This window comes from Ammospiza caudacuta, chromosome 30 (genome assembly GCF_027887145.1).
Source record: "Ammospiza caudacuta isolate bAmmCau1 chromosome 30, bAmmCau1.pri, whole genome shotgun sequence".
NCBI classification, from domain to species: Eukaryota; Metazoa; Chordata; class Aves; order Passeriformes; family Passerellidae; genus Ammospiza; species Ammospiza caudacuta.
In genome coordinates this window covers 3,192,519-3,211,400 of record NC_080622.1, presented here as the reverse complement: position 1 = coordinate 3,211,400, position 18,882 = coordinate 3,192,519, and the positions used below count along the sequence as shown (strand labels likewise).

The window sequence follows — 18,882 nt, the reverse complement described above, 5'->3', positions numbered from 1 at the left end:
GCCAGGAGCCCCTCCAGCTTTGGGAGAGGTGGGAGCTCACCTGTGGCGTTCAGATGTCACTCTCAGTCTGTGCAGAGTGTTTTTAGCAGTTCGCTGAGCACGGGGAGGGGACAGGGCGGGGACAGTGCGTGTCCTGCTCCCGGGATGCTGACAGGACCTGGGATGGGCTCAGTGTGCAGTCCATGGGCAGCTGGAGGGGAAGGATTGGGAGATTCCTATAAATAACAGCTCCAGGAGACGCAGGAGGAATTCCCCGAGTGCTCGTCGTGCCTGAGTCCCTGGCTGGGCTCGGGGTGGGTCCGGCTCGGTGACAGCTGCTGGAGCGACCCCTGGGGGGACGGGGGGGCCGTGTGGGCAGCAGGTGAACGGTACCGGTACCGGGGCTGCCCGGTAAGAGCAGGGAGCAGGACCGGGGGTGGGGACACGCAGGAGGAGCCGCTGTCCCGGCAGGTCCGGCTGGGTGGGGACCCGGAACCGTGAGGGAACCGGGGGGTGATGGGTACTGGATACCGGGACACCGGGGGGTGATGGGTAATGGATACAGAGACACCGGGGGGTGATGGGCACCGGGACACCGAGAGGTGATGGGTAATGGATACAGGGACACCGGGGGGTGATGGGCACCGGGACACCGGGAGGTGATGGGTAATGGATACAGGGACACCGGGGGGTGATGGGTAATGGATATCGGGACATTGGGGGCTGATGGGCGATGGATACCGGGACACCGGAGGGTGATGGGCGGTGGATACCGGGACAACGGGGGCGATGGGCACCGGGACACCGGGGAGTGATGGGCAGTGGATACCGGGACACCGGTGGGGTGATGGGTGATGGATACCGGGATACTGGGACACCGGGAGGCGATGGAGGACGGATAATGGGACACCACGGGGTGATGGGTACTGGATACCGGGACACTGAGGGGTGGTGGGCCGTGGATACCGGGACACCGGTGGGGCGATGGGTAATGGATACCGGGACACGGGGAGGTGATGGGTAATGGACACCGGGACACGGAGGGGTGATGGATGCCGGGACACCGGGGTGCGATGGGTAATGGACACCGGGACACCGGGGTGCGATGGGTACTGGATGCCGGGACACCGGGGTGCGATGGGTACTGGATGCGGGGACACCGGGGTGCGATGGGTACTGGATGCCGGGACACCGGGGTGCGATGGGTACTGGATGCCGGGACACCGGGGTGCGATGGGTACTGGATGCGGGGACACTGGGGGGTGACGCGGTCCCGGGCCCGGGGCTGGGGTGGGGACGGGCGCGCCGCACGTGACCCCGGGACACGTGGCCGCCTCACGCGCGCGCCCCGCCCGGCGCGGCTCCGGCGCGTGCGCAGCGGCCCCCTGCGGCGGGGGTCTCCCCGATGACGTCACGGCTTAGCGGGACCAATCAGCGGCGGGCAGGGGCGGGGCCTGGCGGCGGCGGCGGCGCCGGTCCCGCGGGTCCAGCGCGCTCCCGGTCCCGGTCCGGCCATGGCCCAGCGCGGCGGCCCCGCGGTGCTCCCGGACAACCCCTTCCAGGACCCCGCGGCGCTGCAGGCCCGGCCCGGCGCTGTGCTGGATGGCTACAACCCCTTCGAGAGCGACGCGGTGAGCGCCGGGGCCTGCCCGGGCACCGGGGCCTGCCTCGGTACCGGATCTTCTTCCCGGCACCGGAGCCCTCCCCGCTACCGGCGCGGTCTCACCCCTCTCCTCTTCCCCTGCAGCCACCGCCGCCCTTCCAGACCCCTTCGGTAGCGCCGCCGCCCCCGGTACCGGCGGCCGCGCAGCCCCCGCGGAAGGCGAGTCCCACCGAGCCCCGCAACTACGGCTCCTACGGCTCGCAGGTACGGGGGGAGGCGCCGCCGGGCCGGGACGCGGGCACCGGCCGGAGCCCAAGGTTCGTGTCCCCCCTCTCCGCAGGCCTCGGCCGCCGCCGCCACGGCGGAGCTGCTGAAGCGGCAGGAGGAGCTCAACCGGAAAGCGGAGGAGCTGGACCGGCGGGAGCGGGAGCTGCAGAACGCGGCCCTCGGCGGTGCCCAGAGTGAGTGGCGGGGCTGGGCAGGGCTGGGACCCCCCCGGAGCCCTCCTGGCTCCTCCTCATCCTCTTCCCTCCGCAGCGAGGCTCAACAACTGGCCCCCGCTGCCGTCCTTCTGCCCGGTGAAGCCGTGCTTCTACCAGGACATCCCCGTGGAGATCCCGGCTGACTTCCAGAAGACAGTGACAACCATGTACTACCTCTGGATGGGTGAGTCTCCAGCAGAGCCTGGCAGCAGCTGGAAGGATGAATTTGGGTGCTGCTGCTCTGGGAAATTGGGATGAACAGGTGGTTGTGGAGTTGGGGGAGCCTGGATGGGCTCCTGAGCTCTGTCCTGTCCCTCAGCCAGCACCATTGCTCTGTTCCTGAACTTCCTGTCCTCGCTCGCCTGGTTCTGCGTGGATCCCACGTCCGGCTCTGGGTTTGGCCTCTCCATCCTCTGGGCTCTGCTCTACACGCCCTGTTCCTTTGTCTGCTGGTACCGGCCCATGTACAAAGCCTTCAGGTGTGTCCCGAGCCCCGGGCACCTGCAGGATGGGCTCTTCCACCCCCAGCTCCCCGTTCTCCTGCTTTAAGGAAGGTTTGGGAGCTTCCTAACCTTACTCATTTCTTCCTCCCAGGAGCGACAGTTCCTTCAACTTCTTTGTCTTCTTCTTCGTCTTCTTTGCCCAGAACGTGATGTATGTGCTGCAGGCCATCGGCATCCCAAACTGGGGATTCAGGTGGGCCGTGTGCTGACCCTGCAAGGGTGAGAGGTGGGTGGGGAAGAGGGAACCTGGGGGCCACAGCCTCTTGTTTTGCAGTGGCTGGATCCTGAGCCTGATAGCACTGCGGACTAACAAGGCCGTGGCAGTGATGATGATCCTGGTGTCTTTGTCCTTCACGGCCGTGGCTGTGCTGGGCATCATCATGCTGAAAAAGGTGGGTTGGGATCGAAGCCTGCAGCCTGAGCCATCCCTCATCCCTTTTTGGGGGATGTTTGGACCATCACAGCTCTGTGTAGTTAGGAGCTGCAGCCTGAGCCATCCCTTTGGGGAGGTTTGGTCCATCACAGCTTTGTTTACTGGGAGCCTGCAGTTCGAGGCATCCTTTTGGGGAGCTTTGGGCCATTTCAAGTCTGTTTACCAGAGGCGTGCAGCCTGAGGCATCCCTCATCCCTTTTGGGGAGGTTTGGGCCATCACAGCTCTGTTTAACTGGGGCCTGTAGCGAGCCATCCCTTTTGAGGGAGGTTTGGGTCATCACCACTCTATTTACCAGGACCTGCAGCCAGAGCCATCCCTCATCCATTTTTGGGGGAAGTTTGGGCCATCACAACTCTGTGTACTTAGAACCTGCAGCCAGAGCCATCCCTCATCCCTTTTTGGGGGAAGTTTGGGCCATCACAACTCTGTGTACTTAGGACCTGCAGCCTGAGCCATCCCTTTGGGGAGCTTTGGGCCATCACAGCTCTGTTAAACTGGTGCCTGCAGCCAGAGCCATCCCTCATCCCTTTTGGGGAGCTTTGGGCCATCACACCTCTGTTTTCTGGGGGTCTGCAGCCAGCGGCATCCCTCATCCCTTTTTGGAGAGGTTTGGGTCTTCACAACTCTGTTTACTCAGGACCTGCAGCCAGAGCCATCCCTCATCCCTTTTGGGCGAGGTTTGGGCTGTCACCACTCTATTTAACTGGGGCCTGCAGCCAGAGCCATCCCTTTGGGGAGCTTTGGGCCATCACAGCTCTGTTTTCTGGGGACCTGCAGCTAGAGGCATCCCTCATTCCTTTTTGGAGAAGTTCGGGCCATCGCAGCTCTGTTTACCCAGGACTTGCGGCCAGAGACATCCCTTTTGGGGGAGGTTTAGGCCATCAAAGCTCTGTTTCCTGTGGGACCTGCAGCCTGAGCCATCCCTCATCCTTTTTGGGGGAAGTTTAGGCCATCACAGCTCTGTTTACCTGGAGCCTGCAGCCTGAGCCATCCCTTTGGGGGAGGTTTGGGCCGTCACAGCTCTGTTAAACTGGGACCTGCAGCCTGAGCCATCTTTTTGGGGAGGTTTGGGCCATCACAGCTCTGTCTCCCTGGGCCTCCAGCCCTGACCCCGTTCCCTGCTGCCCCCAGATCCACTCCCTGTACCGCCGCACGGGTGCCAGCTTCCAGAAGGCGCAGGAGGAGTTTGCCGCCGGCGTTTTCTCCAACCAGGCCGTGCGCACGGCCGCGGCCAATGCCGCCGCGGGCGCGGCCACCAACGCCTTCCGTGCCCCGTAGCCTGCGGGCCCTGCCCCTCCCGGTGCCCCGGGGCTCCTCCCGAGGAAGAGGAAGGCCGAGGAAGAGGAAACCCGAGTCGCACTTTCACTGGATCCCCATCGGCTCTCAGAGGCTGCCTCATCCCAGCTTGGAAGTGCTGGTGCCTGAATCGTCTGCTGCTCTTAACCCCCTTTTTCCTCACGGACAGAGGCTGTTGTGGTTTGTGCTGGTCCCCTCCTCTCAGCAGATTGGGGGGAGCAGGGTGGGGAGCCCTGAGCCGTCGTCCTCCCTCCCAGCACCAGCTGCTGGGGGCAGGAGCCTCCCCAGATGGCTGCGATGCTGCTTCCAGGGACTGGAACGGTCACTTGCCTTCCTTGTGCTCTCCTGTTTCCCCACCTGGTGATGACGCTTGTGCTCCTTTAGGGTGTGGGAGGGTCCCCTGCCCCCCCCCCCGTGTGCCCAGGGGACCCCCATGCTCTGCCAAGAACGTCATCCCCCTCTTCCTCCTGGGGCTTGCTCCAGTGGGATGAGGATGGGGCTGGTGCTTTCCCCAGGCTGTCTCGTCCTTTTGTCCTGTCCCTTTCCCCATCCTCTCCCTCTCTTCAGGCCCAGGGATGAGGAGAGCAGGGCAGGGACAGGCAGAGCTCGGGCAGCTGCTGCTTGTGGGGATCCTGCCTTTCGCCCGTGTGGAGCCCAAAGCCAGGCTGGGTGCCGAGGAGCAGCCCTGGCGTTTACATGGCACCCCTTTGCCTCCAGGGAGGGCTGAACAGCTCCTGCAGCCCCCTCCCCACCCGCTTCGAGGACTGTGACCCCCTTGCTGCCCCCAGCACCCTCCAGCCAAGGCCTTCGGGGGCTGAGCCAGCCCCGGTGTGCAGCCCCTCGCCCCCCTTACCTGCCCTCTGTCCCCTGCCCTGGTGTCCCTGGGGGTCCCCAGGACAGGTCTCACGCATTCTGCTTCAGTCCATCTCCTCTCGGATGCTCCGGGGCTGGCGAGAGGCTTTGTGCCTTCAGCCGTGGGGGCCGGTGCCCTCCCGGTCCCGCTGGAACCGGGGCTCCTCCGGGCGTCCCCGCCTCCTCCGCTGCTCCCCGTGTGCTGTTCCCGCCCGCTCCCGGTTTATTTAAGGAATAAATGAAGGTTCACTCTCTTCCTTCGCCATCTCCGTGCGCCTCCCGGGGGGCTGGAGGGGAGCAGCGGGGCCGCTGCCGGTGGCCGCTGTGGGCGGACTACAGCTCCCGTCGTGCCGCGCGGCCGCTGTGGGCGGACTACAGCTCCCGTCGTGCCTCACGGGGGCTTCCCCGGCGCGGGCGCGGCCCAGCCCCGCCGGCCTGTGTGGGACCGGCCCCGGCGCTCCCGGCGCTCCAGCTGCGGCCCCGGGCGCTCCCCGGCCATGCTCGGCCGCAGCCTCCCGCCGCTCCGGCGTCCCCGCCCGCCGCTCCGTGCGGCGCCACGGCTGCGGGGCGCGGGGCGGACGGACCGCCGGTAGCCGCCCGCCGCCCTTAGCGGTACCGGGACTCGGCTCTGCGCCCGCCGCTGCCAGCGGAGGATGCTCCGGTCCGGAGCGCGGCTCCCGCCTGCAGGCGCTGCCCCGGGGGCCGCGTCCCGGGCGGCGGCTCTCGGTCCCCGCGGGGCGGGATGATCTCCCGGCGGGGGCCCGGCGCTGCACCGACGGCCAGGGAGGCGGCGGCGGTCCCGGGGCCGCGCTCCGTGCCCGGCCGGCGGTTCTAGGCCGGTTCCGTTCCTCGTGGCCGTGGGCGCTGCCCGAGCCCCCCCGCCCGGGGCAGGGAAGAGCCGCCGTCAGCATCCTCCGGCAAGGCCGAAAGGTGGAGCCCGGCCCGTTCCCGCAGAGCGGCTGCTCCCGCTGCCCGCGGTCCTGGCGCGGTGCCGCCGGCTGCCCCGGGGCTCCGGGGCCGGCCCCGAGCCGCCGCCCGCCGCGGCCATGCCCTCCCCCAGCGACTCGAGCCGCTCGCTGACCGGCCGCAGCTCCCGCAACCTCACCCACCTCCGCCTCCAGCGCGCCTGGCTGCAGGTCCTGCTCGTCCTGGGGCTCGTGCAAGCCGTGCTGGGCGTCCTCATCGTCACCTTCAGCCTGGTGGCGGCCACCATCACTCCCTCCACCAAAATCCGGCACTCCTGCCCGTCCTGGGCCGGCTTCTCGGTGAGTACGGGGCCGAGGGGCTGCGCTGCTCCCCGGGGGCCGAACCGGCCGCCGGTCCCAGGGGAGGGCAGCCCCGGTGCTCCCCCAGCCTCTGCCCGTGCCTGCCGCGGTGCATTGTGGGAGAATCCCAAGGGCTCTCCCAGGGTGACTCTGAGGGATGGGGACCCCCGAGGGGTGTGGGGGAATGTCTGGGGTCCGCAGGGAGGGGTGTGGGGGCACCACAGTGACCACAGGGCAGGGACAGGGTGGCGATGGGGGCTCTGCTCTGGCTGCCGGGTATTGGGGTGGGGGCAGCACCCGGGGTCCCCCGAGGTGACCCTGCAGCACGGATGCTGGCCTGGGTTTGCTTGCTGCCCAGCCAGAGCAGCCCGCAGTCCCCAGGCCCTGAATCAGCAGTTTCTCCCATCTCGTGGCGCCAGGGCTGTTCCTACAGCCCCACTGCTCCCGGGCTGGCTCCAGGCCTGCGGGGACCAGGGGGCTCTGCCCGTGGGCAGGGGCTGCTCTGGCCCCTGTGCTTGACAGAGCCTTCTCCCTGTGCTCACCCCGGGCCTTGTGCACCTGCAGCTGGCACTCTCCGGGCTGGTCGGCATCGTCTCCTGGAAGCGGCCGCTCACCCTGGTGGTAGGTGTTGGGGGGACACCCTTCCGCAGGCGGGGCAGCCCAGGGTGGGGAGACCGAGCATCCCCCGGGTGCTCCGCCGGCAGCCCCTCTCCTCCCGCTGCAGATCGCCTTCTTCACGCTGCTCTCGGTGCTGGGCGTCATGCTGAGCCTCGCCGGCTCCATCCTGTCGTGCCAGAACGCGCAGCTGGTGAAGACCCTGGAGGCCTGCGAGAGGGTGAGGCTGAGCAGGGACCCCCGGGCTCATGCCTGGCTTGTGGGGGGCTCTGCGGAGCTGGTGGGGATGTACTGGTGGCTCTCAGGGGGATTGCACGGCATCCGGAGCTTCCTCGCAGTGTTTCTTGTCGCCAGGAGAGGGACACGTGTGTCTGCTGCCAGGCCCGCTCGGAGCCCCCGCCCGCCCCCTGCAGCCAGCAGAGCGAGCAGCTCACCATGTTCCCCAACGCCAACTGCCGGAGCATCCGTGTGGCGCTCAAGGTGGAGGAGCTGGGGAATGCAAGGGCTCCCTGGGAAGCGGCCGCAGCCCCGGCCATGGCTCTGCGGGCTCTGCAGCTCACCCCACTGCTCCCCAGGATCTCCTCTTCAGTGTCTGTGGCTTGACCATCTTCTCCACCATCATCTGCATGCTCTCTGCTGTCGTGTGCTGCATCCAGATCTTCTCCCTTGACATCGTCCATGTGGTGAGTCCCAGGCTGGGGTGGTCCCTGGGGTGTCAGGGCAGGACCTGGCCCCAGCCAGGTACAGATTAAAGCCCAGGATGCCCATCCCTTGCTGGATCTCAGCTCAGGAGGTCCCAGCTCTCCCCTGTTCCCTCTCCCTGCAGCTGGTCCCACAGCGCTCGAGCTCTGTGACATTGGAATGCACGTCCCCACCTGACACCTTCCTGCAGAGCATGATGGACTTCGAGGAGTTTGTGCCCCCAGTGCCACCACCCCCCTACTACCCACCTGAGTACACCTGCAGCTCCGAGACGGATGCACAGAGGTACCACTGGGAGCAAGGCTGCTAGGACAGGGGGGTCTGTGCGTCCCCAGGCTGGGCTTGTCCCACCCAGAGTGGCTTTTCTGCTTTGTTTCCACAGCATCACCTACAACGGCTCCATGGACAGCCCCGTGCCCCTCTACCCAACCGATTTCCCCCCATCCTATGAGACAGTGATGGGGCTGCGGGGAGACAGCCAGGTGGGGGCTGTGGGGCTGTGAGCAGAGCAGGCTGGGCACGATGGGCTCCAGCTCAGCTGAGCCCTGTGCCTGCTGCCCCACAGGCCACCCTGTTCGACTCGCAGCTGACAGAGGGCTCCCACGCCTGCACCTGTGACCGCGTCCCCTCCATCGTGCTCAGCGGGGAAGGTGAGTGCCGCCCCCAGGATGACGGCAGGGCCGGCTCTGGCAGCTCCTCAGCCGTGCCCATCCTCTCCCCTCGCAGTCTCCATGGACAGCGGCTCCCTGATCATGTCGGAGATCATGGACATCCCCGGGGACAGCAGCCCCTCGGAGGACTCGTGCCTGCTGGAGCTGCAGGGCTCCATGCGCTCCGTGGATTACGTCCTGTTCCGCTCCATCCAGCGCAGCCGCGCCGATTACTGCCTGAGCGTGGACTGCGTGCAGTGCAGCCACCACGCCCGCAGCCCCACGCTGGCCCTGCAGGGCCCCTTCGAGGAGATGCCCCAGCCCCGAGTGCGGGGCGAGCGCTCCTATTCGTGCTCCACCGCCGAGCCCGGCCCCGACGGCGGCGGCGTCCTGGTGGGGGGAGCCGTGACCCACAGCTGCAACCGGCTGGTGGGCCCCGTGCGCTGTGCCGGGCCCTGCTTCCCCGAGGTGCGCCTCAAGGACAAGGGCTCCTCGCTGCAGGGACGCGGGGGTGGCCGCCACACGGACACCGCCACCGCCCGCCGCCCCCGGCGCAACAGCGAGACCTCGTGCCCTTCGTCCCCGGCCCCGGGGATGGCCCCGCGCCCGCTGCTGAGGTCGCACAGTGACCCCGGTGTCCCCATGGCCGGCCGTGCTGGTAGGTGACGATGACCTCCGGGATGGGATGGGAGCGTGGCAGCGTCTGTGCGGTGCGGCCGGGATGTGCCGCAGGGTTTGGCTGCGGTTTTGTGTGGCCGGGTGGGATTAGAGCCAGTCTGGGATGGAACGGGGGGAGCAGGGGAGGTCTGCTGGGCTGGGACCAGGGGTGCTGGAGGGTTCTGCTGCTTGGGCTGTGCACACCTGCCCAGGCCTGAGGGCTCTCTCTGCTCCCAGCAGATTTCAGGGAAGTACTTTATACCAAAGCACTGGAGGACACCGTGTCTGACTCCTCCGCTGATACAGGTCAGAGCACTGGGGTGTACTGGGAGAGAAATGGGGCACAGAGGGGTGTCTGAAGCCCTCTGGGGATTGAACTCAGCCTGTTGGGGCTGGGACAGTGGGGACCAGAGGTGGGACTGCTCCTGTTGACTGGGGATGGGACACAGCAGGACCCCAGGGCTCTGAGGATAGGTCTGCTGGGAGCAGCATCCTGGGGTATGACAGTGGGGACGGGTCCATCAGAGCAGTGTCCTGTGCCTGTCAGAGCAATGTCCTGAGTCTGACAAAGGGGACAGGTCCATCAGAGCAGTGTCCCAGGTCTGATGATGAGGACAGGACTGTCAGAGGAGTGCCCCAGGTCTGATGGTGGGGATGGATCCATCAGGGCAGTGTCCTGGGTCTGATGATGAGGACAGGACTGCCAGAGCAGTGTCCCTGGTCCAATGACAAGGACAGGACTGCCAGAGCAGTGTTCTGGGGACACCAATGGGGACAGGTTCATCAGGGCAGTGTCCCTGGTCCGATGACAAGGACAGGACTACCACAGCAGTGTCCTGGGTCTGACAGTGAGGACAGGACTGTCAGAGCAGTGTCCCTGGTCTGATGACAAGGACAGGACTGCCAGAGCAGTGTCCTGGGGACACCAATGGGGACAGGTTCATCAGGGCAGTGTCCCTGGTCCGATGACAAGGACAGGACTGCCAGAGCAGTGTCCTGAGTGTGACAGCACCCTCCCCACAGGGCTGTGCTCCGAGGCCTGCCTGCTCCACCGTTCCCACTGTGATTCCCCGCCGCTGCTCCGGGCTGGCTCCGTGGGGAAGAACAAGCTGCCACCCTCCAAGAAGGTGCCACAGCAGCTGTCCAAGACGGCCACCCGCTCCCTGGGGGACCTCAAGGGCTACCGGGGCACCCGTGGGCTGGTGGCCAGGTTCCTGCAGAGACCCAAGCGCAGCGTGGAGGTGTCTGGGCACAGCTTCCACGGGCACAAACAGGTGGGTTCTAGAAGCCACAAGGGATGGGCAACTCCCCCTTCCCATCCACGCTCTCCCTCCCTTCTCTTCCCATCAACACCTCCACCCTGGCCCTTCCATTGTTTCATTCCCCTGCTGCACCCCCGTTGTGTGGGCACCCTGGCTGCAGGCAGAGCGTTCTTCCTGCAGCACCATCCTTGCCCAGCCCTTCCTGGGGGGCAGCTCCTTTTCCTTGATCCCCACTGGAGCCACAGGTGGGAAAATCATCCCTGTTGCAATGGCTTTGGCTTTGCCCCTGAGTCACTGCACCCGGAGGCAGCTGCTGGGACATCCCCACAGCTCAGCTTTACGGGAGTCCTTGCGCAGCCCAGGAGGCCTCGACGGGAACCAACCTGTCCCAAATGCCAGCGTGGGCGCGTGATGCACGCCTCTGCCATCCCTGTCACCTCTGTCCTCCTGCCCCGTGTGCTGCCTAGCCGTGCTGGGGTGGGGGGGATTGAGCACAGGGGGGTGGCACAGGCACTGGTGCCATGGGCAGGGGTTCATGGGCAGGGGTACCATGGGCAGAGGTGTCACGTGCAGGGGTACCATCGGCAGGGGTGTCAGGGCTAGGGGTGCCACGGGCAGGGGTGCCACGGGCAGGAGTTCACAGGCAGGGTGTCATTGACAGGAGTGTCATGGACAGGAGTGCCACGGGCAGGGGTACCCCAGGCAGGGGTGTCACAGGCAGGGATGCCACCAGCAGGGGTCCACGGGCAGCGGTGTCATGGACAGGGGTACCATGGGCAGGGGTGTCAGGGCTAGGGGTGTCATGGGCAGGACTGCCACGGGCAGGGGTGTCAGGGCTAGGGGTGTCATGGGCAGGACTGCCACGGGCAGGGGGGCCATGGGCACTGGTGTCATGGGCAGGGGGGCCATGGGCACTGGTGTCGCAGGCAGGGGTGCCATGGGCGGGGTGTTATGGGCAGGGGTGTCAGGGCTAGGGGTGCCATGGGCAAGGGTGGCACAGGCAGAGCTGCCACGGGCAGGGGTGCCACAGGCACACATCACAGGCAGGGGTACCATGAGCAGGGGTCCACGGACAAGGGTGCCATGGGAAAGGGTACCACGGGCCGGGGTACCACGGGCAGGGGTTGACAGGCAGGGGTGCCATGCGCAGCAGTGTTACGGGCAGGGTACCATGGGCAGGGGTGACACAGCCAGGGCTGCCATCCCTGTGGCTGCAGCCCATCCCCATGCCCTGCAGGTTCCCTGGAGTGCCTGGCCGGGTGCAGAGCGGCCCCACGAAGGGATCCACCTGCAGAGCTGCGGGGACCTGAGCTCCACGTCGTCCCTGCGGCGGCTCCTGTCCTCGCGCCGCCTGGAGCGCGGCCGCCCGCGGAGCCTCAGCGGGGCCTGCAAGGAGAGCGCGCTCTGAGGGCACGGCCTGGCACGGACCCTCTGCTCTGGGGAGGGAATCCTGCTCTGGGCTCAGCCCTGGACATTGCTCGGACATTGCTGCTGCTGCCCTGGTGGGGCTGGGCCCTGCCCTGCTGCCCCGGGGGTTCGGCTGAGCCCCTTCCCCGAGCAGGGCTGGGGTTCGGGGCTGGTCCCCTGGGGTGTCTGTGGGGAGCCAGGACAGCTGTGCCTGTCCCCATCTGCCTGTCTGGGATGGTTATGCCTGTTCCTTGTCCTGTTCCTTCTTCTGGGCATGCCTGTCCCTTGCCCTGTCCCTTGTGCCAGCTGTGCCTATTCCCTGGGATGGCCACGCCTGTCCCCTGCCCTGTCCCATGTTGTGGCTGTGCCTGACGCACGCACTGGCCATCCCCTGTCCCCTGTGCCAGCCGTGCCTGTAGCCTGGCATGGCCGTGCCTGTCCCCTGCCCTGGCCATGCTGTCCTTTTGGCTGGCTATGCTGGCTTGATCCCCGGTCCCTTGTGCCAGCCATGCCTGTCCCCTGTCCCCTCCACTGGCCGTGCCTGTCTTCTGCCTTGTTCTTTTGGCTGGCCATATCCTCAGTCCCCTGTGCCAGCCGTGCCTGTCCTCCAGGACGACCTTTCCTGTCCCCTGCCCTGTCCCCAGTGCTGGCCCGGTCCCTGGCCTCCTGTGCCAGCGTACCCCGGAACTGCCACGCCCGTCCCTTGCTCTGTCCCCTGTCTCCAGGCCCTCCGCCCCGTTCGGTGCCGGTGCCGGCCGTGCCCGTTCCTCCCCGCCCGGCTGCGCCCGGGCCGCGCTCCGGGGCCGCTCCCGCGGCCGCTGCCCCTCGCTAGAGACCGAATAAAGGTGGTCGCCGCCGCCCACGGCGCCGGTGTCACGGGGCGGGCGGGGCCCAACGGGGCGGGGCGGGCGGTCAGCTGACCGGTCACGGGGTGCCGGCTCCCGGTTTCCCGGTAGCGGCTCCGCGGGACGGGGCGACCGGTGCCGTCGGGGCCTGGGGAGGCAGCGGGGACTGAAACCGGGACCGCAACCGGCACCGGGACCGGGACCGCAACCGGCACCAGGACCGGGACTGGCTGCTCTTCTCGGGGAGGCACCGGGGGGAAGCGACCCCGTTCCCACGCGGTTCTCCCGGTTGGCGGGGGAAGGGCCGGGGCCAGGCCCGCCCAGAGTCGGTGCCGCTCCTGCACCGGGTGTGGGCGGGACGAGCTGCCCGGGCGCCCTTAAAGGCAAGGCCGGCGGCGGAGCCGGTGCAGCCGGGCCGGCTCCGAGCGCACCGGGAGCGGCGGGGCCATGGGGGCGGTCGGTGCCCTGTGCTGGCGGCTGCTGGCGGTGCTGCTGGCCGTGCACCGGGCCGCAGGTGAGCGAGGGGAACCCGCGGGTACGCGGTGGGTCCGGGGATGGGGGTGCCGCGGCGGCCCGGAATGGGACGGGAGGAGCTGGGAATACCTTTGGAGTCCGTGGCCGGGGATGCCCGGGAGGTGTCCGGGGGTCCTTGGGCAGCTCGGTGCTCGGGAGGTGCCGGGATGTGGAGCACAGGGGCAGTGGTGTCGCCCCTGGGGCAGGGACACGTCCCTGAGGCTGCCCCCACCACCCTCCGTGCCCCCCAGGCGCCCGGCCCTGCAGCCCCAAGTACTTCGGCCGTGATGCCATGGTCTGCGTTTGCAATGCCACCTACTGTGACACGCTGGACCCCCTGGTCCTGCCAGCCCACGGTTACTACGTCAAATACGAGAGCAGCAAGGCTGGCAAGCGGCTGGAGCGGAGCGAGGGGAAATTCCTGCACAAACTCTGCGCCCCAGGTACTGCCGCGGACGGCAGGGATGGGATGGACCCTGCAGCAACCCGCCGTCATGCTGGGCTCCCCTCCCTGCAGATGTCGTCCTCAGGCTGGACATGACGCAGCGCTTCCAGAGGGTGAAGGGTTTTGGTGGCTCCATCACCGACGCGGCCGCCATCAACATCTTATCCCTGCCGGAGAGAGCCCAGGATCACCTGCTGCGCTCCTACTTCTCTGAGGAGGGTAGGACGTGGGGGACACAGGTGGGATGGTGGCAGGGAGCGTGGACATCATGGACACCTCGTGTCCCGCTGTGCTGGCAGGGCTGGAGTACAACCTCATCCGGCTCCCCATGGCCAGCTGTGACTTCTCCCTCCATGCCTACACCTACGATGACGTCCCCTACGACTACGAGCTCACCCATTTTGCCCTGCGGGACGAGGACACCAAGCTGAAGGCGAGCGGTGGGAGGGAGCAGGGAGGGGATGGAGGGTCACAGGGGCTGGGCTGAGCTGGCCCCTCCACCTCCTCCTGCAGATCCCCCTCCTTCACCGAGCCTCGGCCATGAGCAAGCGGCCGCTGTCGCTGTACGCCAGCCCCTGGACCTCCCCCACATGGCTGAAGACCAGCGAGTCCTACGTGGGGAAGGGGACACTGAAGGGGCAGGCAGGGGACAAGTACCACAAGACCTGGGCCAACTACTTTGTACGGTGAGGAGCTGCTGGGAGATACCTGGGGTCTCTCAGTGGTGGTGCTGAGCACTCCTCATGGCTCACCCCTTCCTCCATGCCAGGTTCCTGGATGAATATGCCAAGCACAATGTGACATTCTGGGCAGTGACAGCAGAGAACGAGCCCACGGCCGGGCTGATCAACAACTACCCCTTCCAGTGCCTGGGTTTCACAGCTGAGCAGCAGAGGGACTTCATTGCCCGGGACCTGGGCCCAGCACTGGCCAACAGCTCCCACCGCCACGTCCAGCTCATCATCCTGGACGACAACCGGCTCCACCTCCCGCACTGGGCCAGAGTGGTGAGTGTGGTGACCCTGGGAAGAGCCCCTGTCCTTGTGGGGGACTTGAGTGCTCTGTCTGTGGAGCCTCTGTGCCCCATGGGATTGACTCTTCTCCCTGCCAGGTCCTGGAGGATGAGCAGGCAGCTCGCTATGTCCACGGCATCGGCATCCACTGGTACCTGGACTTCATTGGCCCCATACAGGACACAGTGCTGCCCACTCATGAGCTCTTCCCTGACTACTTTATCCTGGCCACGGAGGCGTGCATCGGGGCCCATTTCTGGGAGCGGGATGTGATTCTGGGCTGCTGGGAGCGGGGGAACCAGTACAGCCACAGCATCCTGACGGTGAGGCCCCTGCGTGCTGTGCCCTGGGAGGGTTGGTGGTGCTGAGCAGGCATCTGAGCTGTGCTGTTGCAGAATCTGAACCACTTTGTGGCTGGCTGGACTGACTGGAATCTGGCCCTGGATCTGGAGGGGGGCCCTAACTGGGTCAAGAACTATGTGGACAGCCCCATCATCGTGGACAGCAGTGAAGGCATCTTCTACAAACAGCCCATGTTCTACCACATGGGGCACTTCAGGTGGGTTGGAGCCCACAACATGTGCTAAGCTGCCTTGTCCTGGGAGAAGCAAGGCGAATTTGGCTCCAGAGGAGCTCTCCTGGGGTCTCCCTGAGGTTGTTTCTCGTTTGTCTGTTCAGTAAATTCATCCCCGAGGGCTCCCAGCGCGTGGGGCTCGTCGCCTCCAGAGAGTCCAAGAAGACAGCGCTGGAGTACACGGCTTTCCTGCGCCCCGACGGGGCTGTGGTTGTGGTGGTTCTGAACCGGTGGGTGATGCAGCCTGGCCCCCCTGTGTGGGACCCTTGTCCTGCCAGCCCTGTGTGGGACTCCTGTCTTGCTACCCCTGTGTGTGACTCCTGTCCCATCAGCCCTGTGGGGGACCCCAGTCCTGCCAGCCCCTGTCCTGTTAGCTGTATGTGGGACCCCTGTCCTGCCAGCCCTGTGTGGGACCCCTGTCCCGTTAGCCCTGTGTGGGACCCCCATTCTGCCTGCTTTATGTGGGACCCCCATCCTGCCACCCCTATGTGAGACCCCCATCCTGGAACCCGTGTGTGGGAGCCCTGTCCTGCCAGCCCTGTGTGTGTGACCCTCATTCTGCCACCCCTATGTGAGACCCCCGTCCTGCCAGCCCCGTGTGTGACCCCTGTCCTGCCACCCCTGTGTGGGAGCCCTGTCCCATCAGCCTTATCTGGGACAGGGGTCCTGCTTCCCCTGTGTGTGACCCCTGTCCTGCCACCCCTGTATGGGACCCCTGTCCTGCCAGCCCCATGTGGGACCCCCGTCCCATCAGCCCTGTGTGGGACCCCCATCTTGCCACCCCTGTATGGGACCCCAGTCCTCCCACCCCTGTGTGTGACCCTTGTCGTGCCACCCCTATGTTGGACCCCTGTCATGCCACCCCTGTGTGTGACTCCTGTCCCATCAGCCTTGTGTGGAACCCTCATCCTGCCAGCCCCATATGTGACCCCTGTCGTGCAACCCCTGTGTGGGACCCCCGTCCTGCCAGCCCTGTGTGTGACCCCTATCCTGCCAGCCCTGTGTGTGACCCCCATCCTGCCACCCCTGTGTGTGACCCCCCATCCTGCCAGCCCTGTGTGTGACCCCCATCCTGCCACCCCTGTGTGTGACCCCCCATCCTGCCACCCCTGTGTGTGACCCCCATCCTGCCACCCCTGTGTGTGACCCCCATCCTGCCACCCCTGTGTGAGACCCCCATCCTGCCAGCCCTGTGTGTGACCCCCCATCCTGCCAGCCCTGTGTGTGACCCCCATCCTGCCACCCCTGTATGGGACCCCAGCCCTCTGGGCCCTGTGCAGGTGCTGCAGGTGTGACCGCCCTGCTGTCACCCCGCAGGTCCCCGCAGGACATCACCTTTGGGCTGGCGGACACCGTGGGCCTCCTGGCGGCCGTGGCTCCGGCCAACTCCATCCAGACCTACGTGTGGCAGCGGCAGTGACGGGGCCGAGGCGCCGGGGGCCGGACGTGCAGCCCCAGCTGCCCGCGGGCTCGGGCCGGGGCAGCGTCCCCAGGGCTGTGACAGAGCCAGAATGGGCCAGGCCGGCGACGCTGAGCGTGTGCAGGAGGGCCGGGGGCACGGTGCCCCCCAGGATGGAGACCCCACAGGCTGTGAGCGCTGTGTTCTGCTGTTCCGACATTAAACACGGATGCTGCCTTGATGTACGCGGCTGGAAGGGAAAGCTCCGGGTCCCTCCCCCGCTCCTGGGCACTGTGGCTGGGTGCCGCCCCGGCGTGGAGCCTGCTGGAGCCTGGCGAGCAGCACAGAGCAGCTGGAGCGTCGTGGGCACCCCCTATCCCTGCCCAGCCCCTCTCCCTGCCCAGCCCCTGCCCTTCTGCCCACCTCAGACCCTGCTGAGATGCTCCAGGCATGCCTCTGTCCCAGCTCTGAGCATGCGCTGCCTGGCTGGGGCTGAGCAAAGCCCAGCTGTGCTCCTGCTGCTGTTGGGGACAGGTTTGAGGAGCTAGCAGGTGGCTCAGGAGTCACCCTGAATGCTCTGGGTGCTGCATCAGGAGCAGGCACAAAGCACTTGGACACCCACCCTCCATGGAAAGGCTGAGCAGGGATTGCAGGCAAGCCTCAGCTTTCTGTGCTTTCCCTGCCACTCTGGAGCCACCTGCAGCCTGAGGTCAGGCCAGGGGCTCTGTGGGTCACATCTCCCCCAGACCAAGGTCCTGAGGCCGGGGCTGGAGGCAGGGCCAGCTCCAGGAACATGGCAGCATGGGGGGCTCAGGGTCCCAGGCAGCTCTGGCTGAGCCCCAGCTGCTCCTGGGGCTTTTCTGGGATAGAGAGGCTGTCCAGGCTGCAGCAGCCCTGCCTGGAGCCTCCCTGTTCCCCATGGGGACTGATCCGAGGGGTCCCCACCATGGTGAGGAAACTGGGGGTGCACCCAGGCCTCAGGGTCCCAGGCAGCTCTGGCTGAGGTCAGGGCAGTCCCAGCTGCCCCTGGTGCTTTTCTGGGATAGAGAGGCTGTCCAGCCCTGCCTGGAGCCTGCTGTTCCCCATGGGGGCTGATACGAGGGGTCCCCACCATGGTGAGGAAACTGGGGGTGCACCCGGGGCTCAGCACCCACCACAGATCTGGGGTGCCTGGAGCAAGCGGGGGCAGGAGCGGGAGTGGGTGCAGAGTGTGGGCGCACCCAGGAAGGAGGGTGGGAGCTGGCAGGGTGTGAGAGCAGGAGATTAGGGCAGGGAGGTCATAATTTCAGGGCGGCGGGGTTCCGTGCAGGTGGGATGTGCCCAGGGGTGCTGTCAGGACTGACAGCCGCGATACTGCGTGGGCTGAGCGCAGCCCAGGCGTGGCCGCTGAGTGACAGTGTCACCCTGGGACACTGGCACGCCACGGAGCCACAGCGATGCTGCTCGTGGGACCTCCGGGAGCTGTCGCCAGAGTCCTGTGAGAGCAGCGTGCTCCTGCCCCGAGGCTGTTTGTGTTCGTCCACAAGAGGGAAATGTTTCTCCAGGATCGCGCAGCGAGCCCCATCCCCATCGCCCCGCTGCCAGCATCCCTCTCCCGGTGCAGGGCCGCTCCCCCACCTGTTCCTCGCTTACCTGCCCCGCTGCTCACGGCTGTGGCCGGATGCTGAATCACCCCGGTCCACGTGTCCCGGTCCCTGCGCTCGGCTCGGTGCTCAAGGACCGACTGGCTCCGGGATAAACGCAGCGGGGGCGAATCCTCCGACGTCGCTGGGCCTGGCTCTGCTCATTAATTCTTGTGCAAAGCCTTGGCTCATGTGGGGTTGGCGGTGGTTGGGGGATGCTGGGGTCTCACAGACCAGTGGTTACCCTGGGGATTGTCCCCACGTGCTCTGGGCTGGGGTCTCGCTGTTGGGAAGGACTTGCTGTGATGCCATACTGAGGCTCTTTGGCATAAATATCAACAAAGTCGTGATCCCCTGAAAGGTGACTCAGCCCAGCTCCGGGTCCCTGTGTCCCCATCCACACTGGCCTGGCTTAGGGACAAAATTCACCCTCTGGCTCTTCTGAGGACAAAATTCACCCTCTGGCTCCTCTGGTGGCTCCTTTGGTCCCACCTCCTTGAACAAGCCCATCTGAGCACTGCAAAGGGTGCTCACACCATGTCACAAGGCCCCTGCGACCCCCAGGAGCTCCCCCTATTTGGAGATGGGCCACAAGAAGCAGCTTTGGGGGCTTGGTGGGGCTGCCTGGCATCTGCTGTGCCAGCAGCTCCATGCGAGGCGTTGCCCGGCCCCTGGGTCTCACTTTTCCTGCTCAGCAGGGCGCTCTTATCAGCTGCTGTTGATAAGGATGAGCCTCAGCAGCCTCCGCAGTGTTTTGCTTCCAG

General features: G+C 66.4%; 3 protein-coding genes across 3 annotated transcripts; all 3 read left to right on the top strand.

Annotated features, from left to right (window-relative positions):
- Positions 1 to 1,459: 1,459 nt before the first annotated feature.
- SCAMP3 (secretory carrier membrane protein 3) lies at positions 1,460 to 5,403 on the top strand. The gene is made up of 8 exons (XM_058821786.1): positions 1,460 to 1,610; positions 1,727 to 1,846; positions 1,923 to 2,043; positions 2,120 to 2,248; positions 2,384 to 2,543; positions 2,659 to 2,760; positions 2,842 to 2,959; positions 4,133 to 5,403. Exons 1-8 carry the CDS (start codon positions 1,494 to 1,496, stop codon positions 4,277 to 4,279), a joined length of 1,014 nt encoding a protein of 337 aa, XP_058677769.1. The 5' UTR covers positions 1,460 to 1,493; the 3' UTR covers positions 4,280 to 5,403.
- A 792-nt stretch (positions 5,404 to 6,195) lies between these two features.
- ENTREP3 (endosomal transmembrane epsin interactor 3) lies at positions 6,196 to 12,437 on the top strand. The gene is made up of 12 exons (XM_058821774.1): positions 6,196 to 6,414; positions 6,979 to 7,035; positions 7,139 to 7,249; positions 7,384 to 7,509; positions 7,605 to 7,712; positions 7,856 to 8,016; positions 8,114 to 8,213; positions 8,297 to 8,381; positions 8,458 to 9,039; positions 9,276 to 9,344; positions 10,062 to 10,312; positions 11,538 to 12,437. The coding sequence occupies exons 1-12, from the start codon at positions 6,196 to 6,198 to the stop codon at positions 11,706 to 11,708; spliced, it is 2,040 nt and encodes a 679-aa protein (XP_058677757.1). The 3' UTR covers positions 11,709 to 12,437.
- A 379-nt stretch (positions 12,438 to 12,816) lies between these two features.
- On the top strand, positions 12,817 to 16,674 carry LOC131569555 (lysosomal acid glucosylceramidase-like). Its single transcript, XM_058821776.1, has 10 exons — positions 12,817 to 13,066; positions 13,317 to 13,508; positions 13,583 to 13,729; positions 13,810 to 13,943; positions 14,024 to 14,196; positions 14,280 to 14,517; positions 14,622 to 14,846; positions 14,919 to 15,082; positions 15,202 to 15,327; positions 16,415 to 16,674. The coding sequence occupies exons 1-10, from the start codon at positions 13,000 to 13,002 to the stop codon at positions 16,515 to 16,517; spliced, it is 1,569 nt and encodes a 522-aa protein (XP_058677759.1). The 5' UTR covers positions 12,817 to 12,999; the 3' UTR covers positions 16,518 to 16,674.
- The last annotated feature ends 2,208 nt before the right edge of the window (positions 16,675 to 18,882 follow it).

Excerpts from the sequence above, each read along its gene's own strand:
- SCAMP3 (XM_058821786.1), top strand. The coding sequence starts at position 1,494 with ATGGCCCAGCGCGGCGGCCCCGCGGTGCTCCCGGACAACCCCTTCCAG. Across the intron at positions 2,249-2,383 it reads CATGTACTACCTCTGGATGG|CCAGCACCATTGCTCTGTTC; the intron begins GTGAGTCTCCAG and ends CCTGTCCCTCAG. Across the intron at positions 2,960-4,132 it reads GCATCATCATGCTGAAAAAG|ATCCACTCCCTGTACCGCCG; the intron begins GTGGGTTGGGAT and ends TGCTGCCCCCAG.
- ENTREP3 (XM_058821774.1), top strand. The coding sequence starts at position 6,196 with ATGCCCTCCCCCAGCGACTCGAGCCGCTCGCTGACCGGCCGCAGCTCC. Across the intron at positions 7,036-7,138 it reads AGCGGCCGCTCACCCTGGTG|ATCGCCTTCTTCACGCTGCT; the intron begins GTAGGTGTTGGG and ends CTCCCGCTGCAG. Across the intron at positions 9,345-10,061 it reads TGACTCCTCCGCTGATACAG|GGCTGTGCTCCGAGGCCTGC; the intron begins GTCAGAGCACTG and ends CCCTCCCCACAG.
- LOC131569555 (XM_058821776.1), top strand. The coding sequence starts at position 13,000 with ATGGGGGCGGTCGGTGCCCTGTGCTGGCGGCTGCTGGCGGTGCTGCTG. Across the intron at positions 13,067-13,316 it reads GGCCGTGCACCGGGCCGCAG|GCGCCCGGCCCTGCAGCCCC; the intron begins GTGAGCGAGGGG and ends CGTGCCCCCCAG. Across the intron at positions 14,847-14,918 it reads ACAGCCACAGCATCCTGACG|AATCTGAACCACTTTGTGGC; the intron begins GTGAGGCCCCTG and ends GTGCTGTTGCAG.